The sequence below is a fragment of the Leiobunum rupestre genome, chromosome 10 (genome assembly GCF_980474605.1).
Source record: "Leiobunum rupestre chromosome 10, qqLeiRupe1.1.hap1, whole genome shotgun sequence".
Lineage (NCBI taxonomy): Eukaryota > Metazoa > Arthropoda > Arachnida > Opiliones > Sclerosomatidae > Leiobunum > Leiobunum rupestre.
Window position 1 is genome coordinate 18,596,439 of NC_143393.1, and position 20,707 is coordinate 18,617,145.

General features: G+C 34.7%; 1 protein-coding gene across 3 annotated transcripts in view; it reads left to right on the forward strand.

Moving 5' to 3' along the window:
* Positions 1 to 15,709: 15,709 nt before the first annotated feature.
* Positions 15,710 to 20,707, forward strand: part of LOC149924945 (cardioacceleratory peptide receptor-like) — a 244,890-nt gene continuing 239,892 nt past the window's right edge. For all 3 annotated transcript variants that reach the window (XM_090160278.1, XM_090160279.1, XM_090160280.1), the window contains exon 1: positions 15,710 to 16,035. In XM_090160278.1, coding sequence (XP_090016404.1) covers positions 15,859 to 16,035 — 177 coding nt within the window. In that variant the 5' untranslated portion in view covers positions 15,710 to 15,858. The remainder of the gene's footprint in view (positions 16,036 to 20,707) is intronic.

Consider the following 20,707-nt stretch of genomic DNA (forward strand, 5'->3'; position numbering starts at 1 on the left):
CAATAACTCTAATTTCTTTCTTAAGCTCTTTATTTGCACAAAAATGAACTCGTTATTTTATCCGAAAAACTAGAAGAATTCTTATGACATATTTAAGCCCCTGAGGAAATTTGGGTATTTTAGGTAGAAAAAATAGTTTTTGAATTTTAATGTGAATTCCTTAAGTCGATATATATTTTTGTAGGCGTTATTTTATTTTAAGTACGTGGCATTTTAAAGAAAAATATACCTATTATATACTCCAATAGTAACGACCACTTTATCGTGTATCGTGAACTTAGATAAAAGTATTTTTAATACCGAATTTTTATCCCCAAAACTTTATTTGATTCCATAAAGACTCTTGGATCGTGTTTGGCGACTTTCCGACATTAACTCTGGAGATAATTTTCTAAAATTGGAAATACTCCATTTTCAAATATCCTCACCCTTAATGATCTGTTTTAGGCACTCGTAATGACTGAGGGGGGTTAGGCACCGATGGTTTTTTTGTGTCGCCAATGCGATGGTCGCTAAGCTCCGGAGTGCGAGCGAGATAATTGGAGGGTTAGTGTTTTGTCCAGACGAATGGATCTTTGGGCTGTTAGCGAAGATAAAAATGTGCCGTTCTATGGGAACTTAATCCGCTGTAATGAAGGGATTAGTATGACCACGGAAGAGGTCTCGGCCGCACTCGATAGCCGGCCATTGTCATTCGCTCCCTCCTTCAAACACTCGCGTCACTCCACGCTCTTATCTCGGAAGAAAACATCGTGTGCTGGGTGGCCCTTGCACTGAGCAATTTAGACACCTGTCTAAAATTATTGCCACCACCCCCGATACATTTCATAAATCAGAAAATCAAAAGAAAGTACTGATTTTCTGGAATTAAAAGTAAAAAGTATCAAATTTCTGATATTTCGAAATTAAATTAAGAAATAATTAGTTTTTAGAAATTAAATTAAGAAGATAATTAGTTTTTAGAAATTAAATTAATAATATTATTCATTTTCAGAAATTAAATTAAGAAAGTTAATTATTTTCAGAAATTAATTTAATAAAATTATTACTTTTCAGAAATTAAATTAAGATAAATATCCATTTTCCGAAAAGAAATTAAGAAAATTTTTCATTTTCCGAAATTAAATTAAGAAAGTTATTTATTTTCAGAAATTAATTTAAGAAAATTATTACTTTTCAGAAATTAAATAAAGGTAAATATCCATTTTCCGAAACTAAATTAAGAAAATTATTCATTTTCAGAAATTAAATTAAGAAAGTTACAGAAATTAAATTTAGAAAATTACAGAAAATAAATTTGGAAAATTACAGAAATTAAATTTGGAAAATTACAGAAAGTAAATTTAGAAAATTATAGAAAATAAATTTAGAAAATTAGAGAAAATAATTTTAGAAAATTATTGATTTTAAATTTAGAAAATTATTGATTTTAAATTTAGAAAATTATTGATTTTAAATTAAGAAAATTATTGATTTTAAATTTGCCGATTTCACCCGACGATATCGGCCATAAATTCCTCAATCGAAAAAATGTTTTCCCAGCAATACATTATTTAGTTTAAAGGATTCGCCGGTGCTTTCTCTCAGATCATTTACGGCTGCCGCTAATTGCCCCAACAACGTTTTAATTTAATAAGCGACGACCCAGCGTTGGCCGAATTCTTCCTTTCTTAGGAGGAAAGTTAGCCGTATACCCAAATATGGGTCACTCTAGGTCAAAGGTCACGCCTCGTACGTAACTAACAACAATCGGAGATATAAATCTTATATCGGAGTCATGTCTGGATTGACCGGCATGACGTCTCGGGAAACAGATCACGTATTTCGGGTCACCTTCGGACGATGTGGGCCCCCTCCCCTATCCGTCAACTCCCCCCCCCCCCCCCCCAGGGTCGATACAAATGATGGACCTGACGCCCCCCCCTTCATTCCCACAATTAAAGCAATTACGGGGCCCCACTCCCTTCACTTTAAATCAATACAAATTGTGCCGTAAGTGACGTACTAAATATAAGTATGACAATTAAGGTTTGGTTCGATACAGGGTCTAAAATAAAAGTTGGTTGAGAGTATCAGTGTGGAAAAAAAAAAGGTTCGATCAGAAAACAATAGGAAGTGCCGTACCATAAGTAACGTAATAACTCATAAGTATGTCTCTGCGTAATATCTAATTAGCGAATAAGTGAAAAGGGACAATAAAGCTAAACCCTACAAATTAGAAGAAATTTAAAAACTTACTAATAGCTCGTACCGATAGGTCTTCGAGCGAACAAAAAGACGCGAAACTCGGACCAAATAGATCTTCGAGTGAAAAACTAAATAAAATTAAATATGAGTAATATATCCATAGTGAAAAATTCAACGAGACCTTGTTACAATTAATGCACTGTTAATTCATCTATTCCTCGCGCTATTGAAAAGGAGACTAATTACGCGTATTGTGGGAAGTGACGTAATTAACTTCATATCTCTTGTTAAGTTAAGTTAAAAGGAACCATGCCCCTATGGACTGCATTGCAAAGGATGATGAAATTTGCGAATAAGTGGATTAGTCCATCAGGAAAAGGGATAAAAAAGCTAAACCCTAAACAAATTTGAAGACATTTCTAAGTTTTTAAATTTCTTCAAATTTGTTTAGGGTATAGCTTTTTTATCCCTTTTCCTAATGGGCTAATCCACTTATTCGCAAATTTCATCATACCTCTTGAAAAACGTTTCATAAAGAAAATAACATTATAGCTTACTTACAGGTGATAATGTGCATAGGGGTTTAAACCCGAGATCTTCGGTTTCCCCTTACATAAAAACTTGTAGAGATTAACGGTAATAGTCAGTGTAGAGAGCTGTTGGCTCGCGTGGCATGAAGGGCTTGCCACCACCCTCTAACGCATTATAGCCTTGTCACCTGTTTAAAGACAATAAAAGTCGCTTGGGTATTATAAGCTTAGCTGATTATTTAGAGAAAAATTAAATATAAACCATACCATTAGGGTGTAATATTGTTACATAAGTGTGACACTTCCAATTCTTCACATGCAAGAGAGAGAGAGCTATTCGCAAGACAAACTGCATTACGGGCTTCGTCGCCGTTGACAGCGCCTCGCTAGGGGGAGATTTTCTTCTTGTGATGACGTCACTCCGTTACTAACTCTCAGTAAAATATTCTCCAAAGTGACAAACTTATAGAATAACATTATAGACTTATGGCCATACTTATGATTATTACGTTACTTATGATGTTAATTAAAATGGACATCGCGACTCGGAATGTTTCGGATACTATGATACCGTCAAAAATCATTTTATGTCAAGTTGAAATTCCTCCTCGGTTGATTCTTAGCATATTTTCGCTTTTACACCATTAATTTTCCAATGAAAATGATAGATCGTGGCGGACGCCCCTTTTTACCGCGCCATCTGTCAACGGTCGCTGAGTTTCCTCCCCTCCCCCCAACTGGCTTCTGACCACGTTGCCTAGTTACGCCTTCCTCCCCCTCCCAGCTCATCCATCATCTAATTTTTGTCATCGTAGCGACTCGGCCAAAGTAGGCTAAGAGGGCTTTTCATTAGTCTGCCCTATCTTCGACTTCAACCTTCCCCCCACCCTCTCGTTGGCCTGAATGTCTCGGAAGTTGCGGCCAAAATATGCCGGATTTAACGAGGATTATCCCGGATTAGCGCGGGGATTTGTTCCGTTATTCCTGATTAGCCACGACTAAAGTGGGTTCTTGGGATTTTAATAATATATCGAAAGTCTTGTTTTGCCAGAACCTTTTTTATTCTCTGTTTACCTGGAATATCCAAGTTTCCTCTTCTAAAGATCATCATTTTGAAGGTCAAGATTACCATTGGAGAGGTAGAAATGGCCCTGTTTATTGCCGAGGGGCAGGTCACTTCCATTTCGGGTGCGTCTTAATCATAGTAAAATGATTAAATCAGGGTAATCGTGATTAAATAAGGGTAATCAAGATTAGGAAATCTAATCACGATTTAAACGAGATTTAATCATTCTAATCATGATCTAATCTTTTTAATTAGATTTAATCATTTTAATCAGATTTAATTAATTTAATCACGATTTAATCAATAAAATCGGTCGAATAGATAATTAATCATTAAAATCAAAACTAAAGTACGATTTAATCATACTAATTACGATATAATTTTTTAATCAGGATTTAATCATTTTAAACAGATTTAATCATTTTAATCAGATTTAATCATTTTAGTCAGATTTAATCATTTTAATCAGATTTAATCATTTTAATCATTTAATCATGACTAAATCAGATTTAAACATTCTTATCATGATTAAACGTGATTTAAGCAACTTAATCGCGATTAAAATGAATTTAATCAAAATAATCCCGATTAAATCGGATTTAATCTTTTGAGGGGTGCGTCGTTAATCAAGGAATTGACCTGCCCCTCGTTTCTTGCAGCCATTTTTGTAATAAGATTTATCGTTCCAAACAATTTAGTTAGTCAGATCAGGTTTAGCTTTTAAATCCCCCCACCTATCAATCTGATCTCGAATTCTATCCTATCCATTCTCTCAAATAACTGAAAAATGCCAAAATTCTTATAATCCTGGCGCTATTGAAATGGTTACCATGGAAACGAAATCTGGTGATCGCGAAGCACGAGCTAAACCATAGATTGTCAAAGTTAGAAACGCGAGAGGAATTCTTCACTACAGTAAAGCTGATGACGCGTTTTTCGTCACGGAGCCGATAGTGACGTAATAAACGTCATATCCTGTGAACAAGGCTCATATCCCGTGAAGAAAATGCTTTTATGGCTCATATCCCGTGAAGAAAATGCTTTTATGGTTCATATCCCGTGAGGAAAATGCTTTTATGGTTCATATCCCGTGAAGAAAATGCTTATATGGCTCATATCCCGTGAAGAAAATACTTTTATGGCTCATATCCCGTGAACAAAATGCTTTTATGGCTTATATCCCGTGAAGAAAATGCTTTTATGGTTCATATCCCGTGAAGAAAATGCTTGTATGGCTCATATCCCGTGAAGAAAATGCTTTTATGGCTCATATCCCATGAAGAAAATACTTTTATGGCTGATATCCCGTGAAGAAAATGCTTTTATGGTTCATATCCCGTGAAGAAAATGCTTTTATGGTTCATATCCCGTGAAGAAAATGCTTTTATGGTTTTATCCCGTTGAAGAAAATGCTTTTATGGCTCATATCCCGCGAAGAAAATGCTTTTATGGTTCATATCCCGTGAAGAAAATGCTTTTATGGTTCATATCCCGTGAAGAAAATGCTTTTATGGTTTTATCCCGTTGAAGAAAATGCTTTTATGGATCATATCCCGCGAAGAAAATGCTTTTATGGTTCATATCCCGTGAAGAAAATGTTTTTATGGCATACTTATGAGTAATTATGTTATGTTTTATTATGTTATGATAATAGTGGTTGTTTTAAATGTTTTTAAACTAATGGAAGAATGACAACGTGGAGTCATTATGGTCTAGTTTTACCACGACACCGTGCCACCTACTTGTGTTTCAATGAGGTTGGAATACTTAGGTTTTATGAAACAAATTAGGTACCGATTTCATTGATTCTTAAAGGAAGGAACACACATTTTCATTTTCCTTAAATAGAAACACGCTTGTTCGGTCTTGCTAAAATATTCTTCTCTTTTGGTGTTTGAGCAGCCCCTGAATACAGTAAACATATCCGCGGCAGTTCAAGTTCAGCCAATTCCCGGAAGGCAGGCATTAAGAGATTATCGCTAATTATATTAATCACGCTTTTAATCCTAGATGACGGTGTCCGTGTAATTCGTCCCCAGCTTACCTGAATTGATTGGGCTGAGCGATCTCTGGACCCACGGCGATGACTACAACGCTATTAGCCCGACCTCCACTTTGATCCCTATTATTACTGAATATACGCTCACGCGCTTAAAGCCCGCTGTTTACATTGTCAACATGTTATCCGCGGTATTATCCCTTAACAGGAGTACAAAGCTCCACCAGGAATCTATATACGTATACACTAGGAATGTGACACGGTGACTTTGTTGATTCTCGTAGAAGCGGGTGTGGTTTACGGTTGAGGTTTTCGCTCGCGATGGTAGACAAATAGGGAATAGCGCCGATTTGATTTGGGTCGGTGTCGGTGTTTCGCGAAAAGTACCCGGCGATGGCGCGCCGCGTCGATGTTTAAAAAATATCGGAGGTGTTGCATTTTTTCGGCGGCGGCGGCGGTGCGAAGGGGCAAAACTTTATCACCCTTTTGAAAGGAAAAAAAAAATAAAGTTACATAGTAAATATCAAAATATATCGGACGCGGCGTCGGCGGCGCGCTGAAAAGTAAATTTCTCGGCGGTGGCGGCTCCGCGCCAAAGATAATATCGGCGGCGGCGCGCTGAAAAGTAAATTTCTCGGCGCTGGCGGCTCCGCGCCAAAGATAATATCGGCGGCGGCGCGCTGAAAAGTAAATTTCTCGGCGCTGGCGGCTCAGCGCCAAAGATAATATCGGCGGCGGCGCGCTGAAAAGTAAATTTCTCGGCGCTGGCGGCTCAGCGCCAAAGATAATATCGGCGGCGGCGCGCTGAAAAGTAAATTGCTCGGCGCTGGCGGCTCCGCGCCAAAGATAATATCGGCGGCGGCGCGCTGAAAAGTAAATTTCTCGGCGCTGGCGGCTCCGCGCCAAAGATAATATCGGCGGCGGCGCGCTGAAAAGTAAATTTCTCGGCGCTGGCGGCTCCGCGCCAAAGATAATATCGGCGGCGGCGCGCTGAAAAGTAAATTTCTCGGCGCTGGCGGCTCCGCGCCAAAGATAATATCGGCGGCGGCGCGCTGAAAAGTAAATTTCTCGGCGCTGGCGGCTCCGCGCCAAAGATAATATCGGCGGCGGCGCGCTGAAAAGTAAATTTCTCGGCGCTGGCGGCTCCGCGCCAAAGATAATATCGGCGGCGGCGCGCTGAAAAGTAAATTTCTCGGCGGTGGCGGCTCCGCGCCAAAGATAATATCGGCGGCGGCGTTGGGCTCTGATTTTGAAAAAAAACGTAATGTCTCATATTCGACGGAAGATCTTAAGATCTAGTGTTTTAAAGTACTTAAATATCTTATTACCATGGACGTTCATGATTTTAACATTTACAGTTAATGATATCCTATTAAGTAGACCTTTGTACAGTCCCGAACTGCATAATATTACAGCAACGAAACCAATCCATAAGTAATAAAATAACTTTAAGTAAGACACTTGGTTAACGGCTAAATGTATTCACTATACAAGGACTCTTTTCGACTGTTCTTGTAGCTGGCTTAGTCTTTTGACGTGATTTTGCAAGTATTCTGTCATGTCGAATAGTTTGGATAAAAGTCTTCATTCATTATAAATAAGTAGATAGCTACTCAATTATTGTGTCAAGAAAAATTGTAAAAAGTCCCCGAAGATGGCGTAACTGCTTCAATTTCCATTATAATTATCACTCAGGTTTAGGCATAAGTAATACTTTTGGTTTCTATAGGCTTCGAGCTTAGGAAGTATAGCGCCATCTGCCTTAATATCCGTCAACTAAATATGTGAAGAAATAGCAGACCACTTTTGTTTTTCGATTGAAATTTTAGCTGATGTGCAGTGAGATTTTTGAACTCATATGTTCTATAAAAAGACTTTTCAATTCCTCTTAAAAATATAAAGTATGTAGGTTACCTAGAACGTAGGATTTACCTCAAAACTAAACGCTAAATTTTTTCAATTAAATCGCTCTATCAAGCGTAAGAACAGTTTATTTTATCTTTAAATAAAATTTCATAATTATCCACGGAAAAGTTTAATTTCACAATTAATTTAGTTAGTTCAATCCAACTTTAGTTAAAATTTTATTTAACTATTTAATACATTTAATTCATTCAATTATTGTGTCAAGGAAAAACTATTTTACCGCTAGTCATTTTGTATAAGCGAGTTTCAATAATATCTGACACACGGGCAGTTCGACGAAACAAGATGTCATGGACATTTCAGTACACACAATCACCCCGATATTTTAAATATTAAATTTAAATTTGAACAAATTTTTGCCCTCTTTTTAATTCTGCTAGAAAACTATAATAGATAGATCGATGAAACCAGTTGCAACTATTATTTATTTTCCAATATCTTTCGTTATTTATCGGTTTCGTCCACCAAAAATTAATAGTTTTGGCAGCTACCGTCAAAGCTCATTTTTGACAACTTTTTAAATAACGTAACTTCGACAGTGATCCAACAACATGTTTAATTAAAGGCTGGTTTAAAATTGTGGTAACCATTATTATAAACAATTTCTAACGCATATAGCTTTTTAAAAGCTTTATCGTATAAAAAAGGATATTCCTAAAACCCCTTGCCAAGTTGTTCTTGGGATTTGTTTTTTTTAAACCGGCCTTTAATTAAATATATTTTCAATGTTATTGAATCGCTGTCGAAGTTGCGTTATTAATAATCGCTTGATGCATTTTAGATGTTTCCCAATTTCGACGAAAGTTTGTAAACGCGATAACTTCTCAACCGTTGGTTGTAGAGGGAACATTTTTCCACTTTCTAAATATGAATCGACCATTGTGAATTCAAAAACGCGCGAGTCAGTGCCGTAGAACCAATATTTAACAAGTTGTCAAAAATGAGTTTTGACGGTAGCTGCCAAAACTATTAATTTTTGGTGGACGAAACCGATAAATAACGAAAGATATTGGAAAATAAATAAAAGTTGCAATTGGTTTCATCGATCTATCTATTATAGTTTTCTAGCAGAATTAAAAAGAGGGCAAAAATTTCACCTGTCGAAGACTTTTTAAACAGAGTGCACATAAAATCAATTTTTCGAGTTACCTGGTTTTGGAAATAAGGCAGCGAAAAGTGAATACGCTAATTTAAATTAATTTTTAGACGAACCGAATTTTTTGAGTTACCTGGTTTTGGAAATTAGGTAGCTATATTTTTTTGAGTTAGATGGTGCCTGTATCAATTGGTACGAAATTCAAATATGACAATAGTACGTACGCGGGTTGTGGGGTCCCGCGAATTGGCCAGAAATCTCACTTAAAATTAAAATTTCTTAATGAAACCGAAAGCATAGTTCTGAAAATAATGATCAGTACTAACTAAAAATATAATTATCAACCAAGTCGGTCTTAAAATTTAAAAAAGTTATGCAGTTTTAAAGTTGATAATCGAAAACCACTTAAATGGAAAAACGATTATCATTTTGGGCTCAGATTTAAAAAAAGTATATTGGGATACCGAGGCCGGTCGAACTAGATATCGTGGAAATTTATAACCCTAACTGGTAAAGATTTATGTACGACACGGCGGCATCGGCTACACTGTACATGAAACCAATACACACAAATCTCTTGAATTGTAGGTAAAAACAGACGAGGATGGTACTTTGACCTCGTACCTCAGCGTGACCTTTAACTTTTATCCATGGATAAAATAAGTTCGGCGATATTTAAATAATATTTATTTAAATAACCAATATTTGAATAATAATTGTAAAATGTTTAAATAATCGAAAGTGGATAAGCCTATTATTTAAACAAAACAAACAATTAACAATTATTTAAATAAATACCATTTCAATTCAAATAAATGCTTGGTTGCGTAAAAAACATAATTAAATAAGTTAAAATTAAATTCTTTTTACCAACTTTTGTTAAATAAATCGGAAATTTTGTGGATAATGAATAAACAATTCCGAGCACTAATAGTGACGTCAAAAAAACCGTCAGCCAAATCGAGACGAAAATCTGCCGCGATAAGCATTCCAAGTAGAGGTATGGATTCCTGTAACGTAATATATATTTTTCTCGTGACGCCTAATGTGGCGCCATCTCACGCCGAGACACATCGGAAAAGGACACCTCAATTCCTCTTAATTTTTCTATTTCAATGGACCTTTCCTGCAAATTAACTCTGAGAGGAAAATGACTTTTTGAAGACTCCTTTTGGAAAAAAAATTCGCCCGCTTAAAAAAAATCGTTTATTTAATAAGAAGTTAAGGAGTCTTTTGGATCTTAACATTTTACTTTCCAAATTAAGTGACGCTAAAAATAGAAAACTTGGATTTTGCCATCTTAAACTCGTCGGTGTAAAACTGTATCCTTAAAAATAAAATATGCAGTTGCTTTTAAACCCCTCTGGCCGAGCTTTTCCCCTAATTGACGGCTGCTTTACAAAACCCGGCAAAAATAATACATTTTTAAAATCTCCCTTTAAAAAGGTTTGACTGTTATTTGCGCAATAAAAGTCTGTCTATTTAATACGTTAGCTAGTAGTTTGGTGGAAGATAAGGGACTGGTACAGTGTACGTTAATTCTATAAATTCTTTGATATATTTACGTCATATTTTGTTAATCCTTTAAAATTGAATTTACCCTTTTGAACTCGATACAGAGATCTCTAGTGGTCGTTTCTCTAATTAATTTATTTCACATTGTTATTAAAATTAGAAAGTTGAAATCAATTTGAAAAAATTTCGTTATATCATTTGAATTTTTTTTTAAATAAGTCGATTTTAAAGACTTAGCTTATTAGAGAAAATATATTATTGAAATGTCAAATAATTAATAAAAATTGTGTAACCATTTTATTATATAAGAGTAATATTATTAGTAGTAAGTCAATTTTTAAGATAACTTTTGGTAGCCGTCATTACCTAAAATTAACTTATTCGAAAAAATATTATTATTGAGATTTTGAATTTTGAAAATTTATAATTATAATAATAATAATCAGCTAAGCTAATACCCAAGGCACCACCTTAGGCCCAAGTCATAATGCATTTTTTTATTATTTTGTATATATTTAGGATAATTAAGATCAGCTTTTAAAAAGACTTTAATTTTTTTACTTTTCCCTAATTCAAAATTTAAAAAAAATATTAAATAATTTTGAAAAAAATTAATTAGATAGTGCAATGTAATATTTTTAGATATACGTCGATTTAGAAGATTACATTTAAAATTCCTTTTAAAAGAGTACTTTTCACGTATTCCAAAAATTACAAATTTTAAATAATTTTGAAAAAAGTTAATTATATAGTGCCAAATAATATTTTTAGAAATACGTAGATTTCGAAGATTACTTTTAAAATTACTTTTAAAAAGTACTTTTCACTTATTCAAAAAAATTGTTATTGAAATTTCAAATAATTTCATTAGAGCAATATAATATTTTTAGAAATAAGTCGATTTTAAAAATTATTCGAAAAAAATGCCACTAGAGGTCGTTTTCGAATCCAGAAACGTCGATTGAACCTTTTTGTATTTGATGTAATCTTGGCATATCGCTTTTGAATGACGTATTTAGAATAACGTTTTAAAGTACGTTACCTTTTTATTCTTTGATTTCCAGATCAATACACAGACACATAATTACGAGTTCATGCAATTTGTCACAGGGTTCTTTTTACAACACGCCCACAGTCTCTCCGTCACTCTTTGTCTTGTCACTTGTACAATACGCCCACTTTTCACCACTCTTTGTCTTGTCACTTTTATATTAAACTATATAGTATTAACATTTCAAAAGTAAATAAATTCACGAATACTGATAGCAGATATTTGATCCAACAGCTGTATTTTTTAACTCTTGCAATGCAGTCCATAGGTGGATCTTATTAGCTTAATTTTTTTCTATAGCTTTTAGATTATAGATAAATATTTCTATAGAAAAGTTCTTGAAATTGAAGTTTTTTAAATATAGAAAAATGTTGCAAATTTCTATAGATAAAATAGAAATGGAACTAATATTTAGTTATGATCCGTTTACAATTTTATAGGAATGTTTAAAATTTGGGTGTTGATGAATTGTAAATCCCATAGAGGGCCACCATAACTTCCATAAGTAACGTAATCCCAAATAAGTATTAATTTAATAAGTAATTTTTAACGGAATTGGGCGTAGACATTTAGATTTTGGAAAAGTATCACCCTCTATCGTTGCGAAATATTTTAATAGTATCAGTTTAACCGGGGAAAAAAACAAAGGTAAACTTTTTTAAATAATATTTACTCTACTACAAGCAAAGCGACTCCGTCTGCCCCGTTGGAAATCTCAATCAATGGGCGCTAACGCACTTGATCAAAATTACTGTAGACAGCGACATCTATTGATCCATCCAGGTACCGCGCTAGAGCCTCAACTCGCTTTGAACTATCTTCCATCATTAAAAAAGATAAATTAAAGAATTTATAATTTTGTCTCTTTCAAATAAAGACCACTATCCAGGGGTTTTACGGCAAACGCAGATTAATTAGTTTATAACTTTGAAATGAAGTTTTAACGAAAATTCTCCTTCTTATTTTAGCGGGATGGCTTTGAAACAAAAGTGGTCGATATAATGGCACACTCTTCTCGACTTTGTTTCGTACCCAATATGTAGCAATAGGCTTCCTTCGGTTGAGACATTTTCGTCATTCTTTTAGAATGCATAGTCGCCTCGGGGGTTAGAAGAATCTCCAGTCAGTAGTTTAATGAGGATATCTCCCCAAAGACACGAATCCGCTCGTTCCCGGAATCAAATAGGGGACACTGTTCTGTCTCATACACGGAGAGTTGGGAAATCATGACTTATTTTCGTTCGTTTTGGTGTCACTGCAGCAGGTTTGTAAGCGTACAAAGCACCTCGCTTTGAAGCAGTTGAATGGAGTTATTAAAGGGCTTCTTGACTTGTCTCGGGTGTGTCGCGCTCGTAAGTGAATTCGGAGAGAATTAATATTGAAATAGTCCAATCAGGTTGAGTCGTACAATTACTTTTGACTCGCAGCACCACATTACACTGTATTGACCAATCTAATTTACCTAATAAAAGTGCTGTGGCGTTAAGGGAAACCACGGCCAACTTTGATCACGCGCTGTTCGCGCTACAGCGGCCAACACATTCGTCGCAATTCTGCGAGCAAGGATTTTCCCCCTATAAACTGTACTATAACGTGTAGGAGTTCAGCGCCACGCTCGGTTTTTATATTGACTTCAATGTAAAACCTATTCTAAAAATAAAAATCCGCTAGGGGCGCTCACGTCATACACATCTTTTACTCATAGGTTAACACAGAAACGTCAACGAATGAGATGGCCGCTGTAGCGCGAGAGATGCCAGAGAGATCAAAGTTGGCCGTGGAGAAACCCTAGGAACGTTTAGTTTCTGCCACTAGATGGAGTAAGGACTTGCTCAACGTTTCGCCTTACTGTTAGAGTAAAGCTCAAATAAATTTTTCTACTCAAAGACACGCTTCAAAATATCGTCTTTTAATAAACTAATAAAAAAATAACAGTTGTCACCATAGAAATCTCATAGGTAACTAGAATGCTGCCGTGTAACTGGCAAATGGCCCAAACGCCGTGGCAGACGAAGCCAGATCTCAGCCAATCAGAGCTCAAAGAGCGGTTCTGCCAAGAATTTAATGTCACCGGAGAGAATGACGTCACCTATCTCCCGCTATAGTAACGGAACCAAGGAGGATTATTATCCTCCTTGGCGGAACCACTCTACGGCCTCTCATTGGCTGAAGGTTCAAGGCGAACTGGCGTCAAGCTCGGCCGTAGGCGGCAGCATTCTAGTTACCTATGAGATTTCTATGGTTGTCACATGTTTAGAAGAGTTGAAACTATAATAAAGAATATGAAAAATATTCTATATGGCGTTATAATTGTGATTTGAAACGCCAATTTTAAATAAAGTTTTTAACATAATTAAGTACCTAAATTGGAAATTTTGATCCGAACAATTGTCAATTCGTTCATCAAGTTTAAGATTTATTAAAACAATAACTAGGGTTAATAAAATATTGTTTTGAGCAAATTTAAAAATACGTATCAGAAGTAAATTAACCGAAGTTATCGAAATAGCGCTCAGAATCGGAGGACGTTTTCCTTATGAAAATGATGAGAAAATCAAGTCAAATAAAAGCTAATTTCCATCCCCGTCTTTTGATGCGATAAATTGCACAAGTTTGGGAATTGAGGGTATAGCTATTTCTATGTTTATATAAAATAGATTCATAAAGACCAAAACTTTTTTTTCGGCCTAGGAGCGCGCAAAATTTCAAATTCGAGGTAAAAATGTAATTTCATAATATAAGGAAAACGCCTCCAACATGGGGAGTATAGCAGTCTGATAACTTCGGTTCATTTACTAGTGATGTTATCTCAAAAAATAATTATTCAACCCAAAACCAAACGGCAGCTGGAAAATGATCCAAAAATAACGTTAGTCGCGGTGTTCTCCTTAAAGTAGCGCAGAATCGTTAGAGTTCGGAGTGTGGTGCAACATTATCAGGTGTTTCGGAAAGCCCAAATTTTCAGCACGTTTCTAAGAACCTTTAAGTGAAAACCACCCTTTAAATCTGATGGTAAACTGTCTTTGTCAGTTAGGACATTTTGATGAAACCGTCCTTATAGGCTTGGATCTAAATATCGAGAACATTTCTGAAGAAATAAAGACGAAGCCGCTCGGGGCGCGAGAGGTCACTCAGTCCAAAAATAAATTGCTTCTCTACCCTTTAATTACCTCAGCGTATGTACATACATCAACTCGACTTCTTATCGTAAGTAGTCGCCTCGGGCCGTAAGACGGCCTTCTCGGACTACGATTATAAATAAAAAACCCGGAGAATATTTCTAGGCGTAATGGCAACAATGGAGAAATCGGAAGTTGCACTTCTATTCAACCACTTTTTGGACGTTCTCAGGGAGAGAGCACCCAACGCTTATCTACCGCCATCCTGGGGCGGGTGGCGCGGGGGGATAACATCTTCCTCTCGAGCCTCCCGGACTCTAAGAGGCAGAGCGCGCTGCCATCCTTTCCACCCCTCCTTTATTCTCCGCTGACAAGGCATTTCCTCACCCGGTCATCCGCTACTCCGGTCTAGAACGTATCGGCTCGGTGCGCTCTACGCTGTAATACGGTACGGCCTAGTGCGCGGGTGAGGAGCTGATACGCGCGGGCTAACAGGTCCGCGAGGAGAGCAGCGCTCTCTGCGGAGAAAAGGGGAAAACAGTTTCGGTATGTTTGAAATATCGGCGACTCTCCGCGCTCATTGCCGAGCGACGCATCCATCGCGAGGCCCACGCGCCAACAGTGTCCCTGCCGTTTTCTCCCGAACATCGCCGACTTCAATCCAAGTTTTGATTTAACAATATCTCGTGATAGCTAAATCGGCGCGTAGATTGAAAAAATATCAATCAGGAAGAAGTACAAAACCTCCCTGAGACGTGCCGCCCGACCGACCACCGACTTTTAAATATTTTATCACGGCGACGTTTTTAATAAATGAAGTACTAGAAACAGCGATATTTTTTATTTAATATTTCCCCCCAAATTTTTGTAGCCGGGCCGATTTCGGTCGCCCCCGGTACTCTGCAATTTTTTTTATTAATTTTGGATATCCTGTTTTTAATAAGCCCCCCCCCCCTCGCGTAAAGAAATCATAAACTTTCTATTTAGTTCCCCCCCAGAATAACGTTCATTCCGTCATAAGAGAAAGTTGTTAAATCGTAAGAAAAAATTTTATCTAGAAAGTTTCGTCTGTCGGATGGTAACAGGTTTATTCTCGAAAATTGATCCTCCGATTTTTTTTGGAAAGAAAACTCTATACTCGTTCAATTAACGATTTTATTCGGCAAATTATATTGCCCGTAATTTTCAATATGTATCGGACTCATGGCCCGGTACGTCTGGGACGTGATTAAAGTTTAAAAGTTCGCCACCAAATTTTTCTCATATTCTCGCTAGAAATCGCGTATTTCAGCGGTTGGTGTCTCCACGGTTGGAGAAAAACTATGCTTCGTTACAGTGCGTGAATTGATATTAAAATAAATTAAAAAAGATGGGTACGAATTCTCCCAAGGTGACCGCCGAAACAGATAACTTCGGTTTGGCCACGGAAAGCAGTGAATTGCGCATTTTAATGGCGTCTCTGCTGCAAGGCATTAACGAAACAGTCAACAATTTCTTGGCCAATAAAACGACGAAAAACAACTTTGAATATTTCCACTTCTACAAGGTATGTACCGCTTTATATCACGCGTTAAGTTCCTAGTAGAGAAAGTAGAAAGATTAAGCTCGCTCTATAAAAACGCGTAGAAAGAACGTCTATATTCTATACAAAGCTCTTTCTACCCGTACGCCTACAACCGTACGTATTCGACTAATTTCTAGACATTTGTTTTTTTATGTCATATGTCTACTTTTATATATGTCATGACGACTGTTTCACAATGAAATAATCTTAATGAAGTTGTTTTTGTAGCGAAATCTGACTGTTCTAGGCGTTCTAATGTATTATCAATCTTCGTATATGGCACGCGCGACTACCATACGTTAGCGACTAAAGCGTGAAGTCAGTGGGGTGATAATACTTGAATGTAAATAATTATTTATATCTCCCGTTGACACAAAAAACCACTTTACAATGAATCAAATTTGCATATTTAAATATAGAAAATTTCACATTTCATTTCCCTGAGAGATAGCTACGGTAATGCAATTGATGATTTAGAAACGCGATGGTTTAGACATTTGGATATTTGGTCTATGGGATTTTAAATCTTCAAGTGATTTGGAAGAAAATCAAATCTTAAAGTGATTTTGGAGAAAATGAAATCTTAAAGTGATTTTTGGAAAATTTTAAAGTGATTTTGAAGAAAATTTTAAAGTGATTTCGGAGAAAATTTTAAAGTGATTTCGGAGAAAATTTTAAAGTGAATTTGGAGAAAATTTGGTTCGCAAAATTAGGAAAATCGTAAAGTTAATTAGTAAAGTCTTAAAGGTATTTGATAAATCTGAAACTGTTTTTTGGGTTGATATCGGGATTTTTTATTCCGATTAAAGTATTGCATATTTGTTCTTTAAAGTGTCCCGGATTTCATTTCAAGATTTTAATTTTGCCCCATAACGTGATATTTCAATATTTCTAAAATTTCAATTTAATTTTTCTGTAAATTGTTCTGGATTTTAACTCTTCGATGAAATGACGTTTTAGTAACGTCCATAGAGTGTGTATTTCAGCGTGGTTTTTATAGGCCAGTCTAACGAAGAGTTTTTCGTTTTTCATAGACGTAACGTTAGTTTTCCCTATTGGTTAATTAATGAAAATTCCATTTACGATGGTCCTTGGATTGTACATTTGTCACGCTGGTTATCGGAAACCAATAGATCAGAATAGACCCATTTGTGGATATTAATATTTCGACCCACTTCTTGCGTGCGAAATGAAAGAGAGCGTATCCGGTAATCCCGCATTGTTAAACCAAACAATCGACATTCAAATTATCGTCCCGTATACTGACAACTGTCCTCGAGACATCCAGGTTTCCTCTACTCTGATATTCAATTTAATTCCAATTCCGTATTTATACGCTCTACCGTAGATTACGTTTAATAAACCACACTTTCATATACTGATTAGGCTTTATTGTTTTACGATGCCTTCTTCAAGTGTACACTTACAAGGAGAGTACCCGAGGTGTTTATTGCCGATTTTTTTCAAAGTCCGGCGTAATGTAGACCTATATGAGATATGAAATTTCCCAAAAGGAGACGTTGCCCTAACCATTCGATTTGCCATGGCAACCGAAAATGTTGTTGAACACTTAAAACAGAAATAAGATTTTTTTCCTTATTTTACCAAAAATTTGTTACAAATTTACCCTAAAAATGTTTAAATTTACCCAAACTTGATGAAATTTACCTAATAGTGGTGCAAATTACACATTTCGTGATTTTCAAAATTTTTCAAAATTTTCGTAGCTAGGACCCTGTGAAACCGAGAAAATCCCATGCTTTTTTAAATAGAGATTTTATTGTTTTAAGTGATCAAAAACATTTTCGGTTGCCATAGCAAATCGAATGGGTAGTGCAACGTCTCCTTTTGGGAAATTTCATATTTCATATAGGTCTACATTATGCCCGACTTTGAACAAAATCGGCAATAAACACCTCGGGTACTCTCCTTTGTTAGTTGATTATTTATTCCGTTAAGTGTCAGCGCTAACAAATTCTGCGTTTTTTTAACCTCTGCTAGATAAAGTGATAGCTCTCTTAGATTATAGTCGAGTTAGATATAATTTATCACAGTAATAAGGATTAACAACTCGAAATAATTTTTTAGTTTTTCGAATTTGGAATAATTAGTTTTTCAAATTTAGAATGATTAATTTTTAGAATTTGAACGAAATCGTTTTCTAATTCGTTTTTCGAAATGAAAATAATTCCTTTTTCGAATTTGATATAATTCGTTTTCAAATTTAGAATAATTCGTTTTTCGAATTTCATATAGTTCGTTTTTCGAATTTGAAATAATTCATTTCTAATTAAAACTAATTCATTTCTAATTAAAACTAATTCATTTCTAATTAAAAATAAATCATTTCTAATTAAAAATAATTCATTTCTAATTTCAAATAATTTGTTTATCTAATTTAGAGAAATTAGTTTTTGGAATTTCAATAATTAGTATTTGGAATTTCAATAATTAGTTTTTGGAATTTCATTAATTCATTTCTAATTTCAAATAATTTATTTCTAATTTGATATAATTCGCTTTTCGAATTTGATATAATTGGTTTTTATAATTTGAAATAATTCATTTCGAATTTCAAATAATTTGTTTTTAAAATTTGAAATAATTCATTTCGAATTTCAAATAATTCGTTTTTATAATTTGAAATAATTCATTTCGAATTTCAAATAATTCGTTTTTATAATTTGAAATAATTCATTTCGAATTTCAAATAATTCGTTTTTATAATTTGAAATCATTCATTTCGAATTTCAAATAATTCGTTTTTATAATTTGAAATAATTCATTTCGAATTTCAAATAATTCGTTTTTATAATTTGAAATCATTCATTTCGAATTTCAAATAATTCGTTTTTATAATTTGAAATAATTCATTTCGAATTTCAAATAATTCGTTTTTATAATTTGAAATCATTCATTTAGAATTTCAAATAATTCGTTTTTATAATTTGAAATAATTCATTTCGAATTTCAAATAATTCGTTTTTATAATTTGAAATCATTCATTTCGAATTTCAAATCGTTTTTATAATTTGAAATAATTCATTTCGAATTTCAAATAATTCGTTTTTATAATTTGAAATCATTCATTTAGAATTTCAAATAATTCGTTTTTATAATTTGAAATAATTCATTTCGAATTTCAAATAATTCGTTTTTATAATTTGAAATCATTCATTTCGAATTTCAAATAATTCGTTTTTATAATTTGAAATCATTCATTTAGAATTTCAAATAATTCGTTTTTATAATTTGAAATAATTCATTTCGAATTTCAAATAATTCGTTTTTATAATTTGAAATCATTCATTTCGAATTTCAAATAATTCGTTTTTATAATTTGAAATCATTCATTTAGAATTTCAAATAATTCGTTTTTATAATTTGAAATCATTCATTTAGAATTTCAAATAATTCGTTTTTATAATTTGAAATAATTCATTTCGAATTTCAAATAATTCGTTTTTATAATTTGAAATCATTCATTTCGAATTTCAAATAATTCGTTTTTATAATTTGAAATCATTCATTTCGAATTTCAAATAATTCGTTTTTATAATTTGAAATAATTCATTTCGAATTTCAAATAATTCGTTTTTATAATTTGAAATCATTCATTTCGAATTTAAGGTTAAATCAATCTAGACAGTCGCCATTCTTAAGAACAACCGCTTTTAACCATAAAAGAGCACTAAATGTAACAAATAGGTAACATTTGGACATAAAACTGTTCATTTTGCTTCACAAATTAAGGTGTTAATATTTCTTCACGAGCTTTAGTGCAAAGTCCGTTGTTGGTTTGTAGTCACGTGGGAACTCCGCGCTAAAAGCCAATCCGCCAAGCGTCACAACGAGGCGTTTTTCTCGAAGAGTCTGGTTCGCACATACTTGGTATTAGACTTCAGGCTCTTTCGCAACATTTTCTTTCTCTTTGAGTATAGAAAAAGTTTCCCGTGAAAGGTCAAATTAGGTTAATTAAATTCTTTCATAGTCGAGGCAGCCGCGTTAACCGTCTGCTTCAGCCTAATTACTTTAATTAAATTTGACACTTATCTAGACTGGGTGAAAGTAATTTCTTTCGGCTTCAATCGCTTAGCGTTCTCTCACTTTTTTATCTCTGAGAGGAATGTTCAAATAAAAAGAACTATGAACGCTAAAGATTCATTAAACTTGGATTATTGGTGCTCAGCTGATTTTTCTTCCTCCGCGTTTTTTAGCCCTTTTGAGATTGGAAGATTTAAGGAACGAAGATTAAAATAGAATATCTTCGTTATAACTCACAATGTCAGTGCCGATGTTAGACCAACGTCTACTGAACCCTGGTTTGACCTAAGCATGTTTTTTCGGCCTTTGTTTGAACGCGACCGCTCGAACGCGACAATGATAATATGGTCTTGAAATAACTTTAACCCAACGTTGGGGACTCATTTGCTTTAAAAACGCCAATGTTATAATGATATATGGAACTTATTTCTTTAACCACCCTTTTCGAAACGTTGTTAATTCTGTCCTCTTGTAAGCATCTTGGTCACCCTCTATATAACATAATGCATACCTTGGCCGCCCTTCACATAACATAAAATATATCTATATAACATAATTTATATCTTTGCTGCCGTTTATATAACATAATTTATATCTTGGCTGCCGTTTA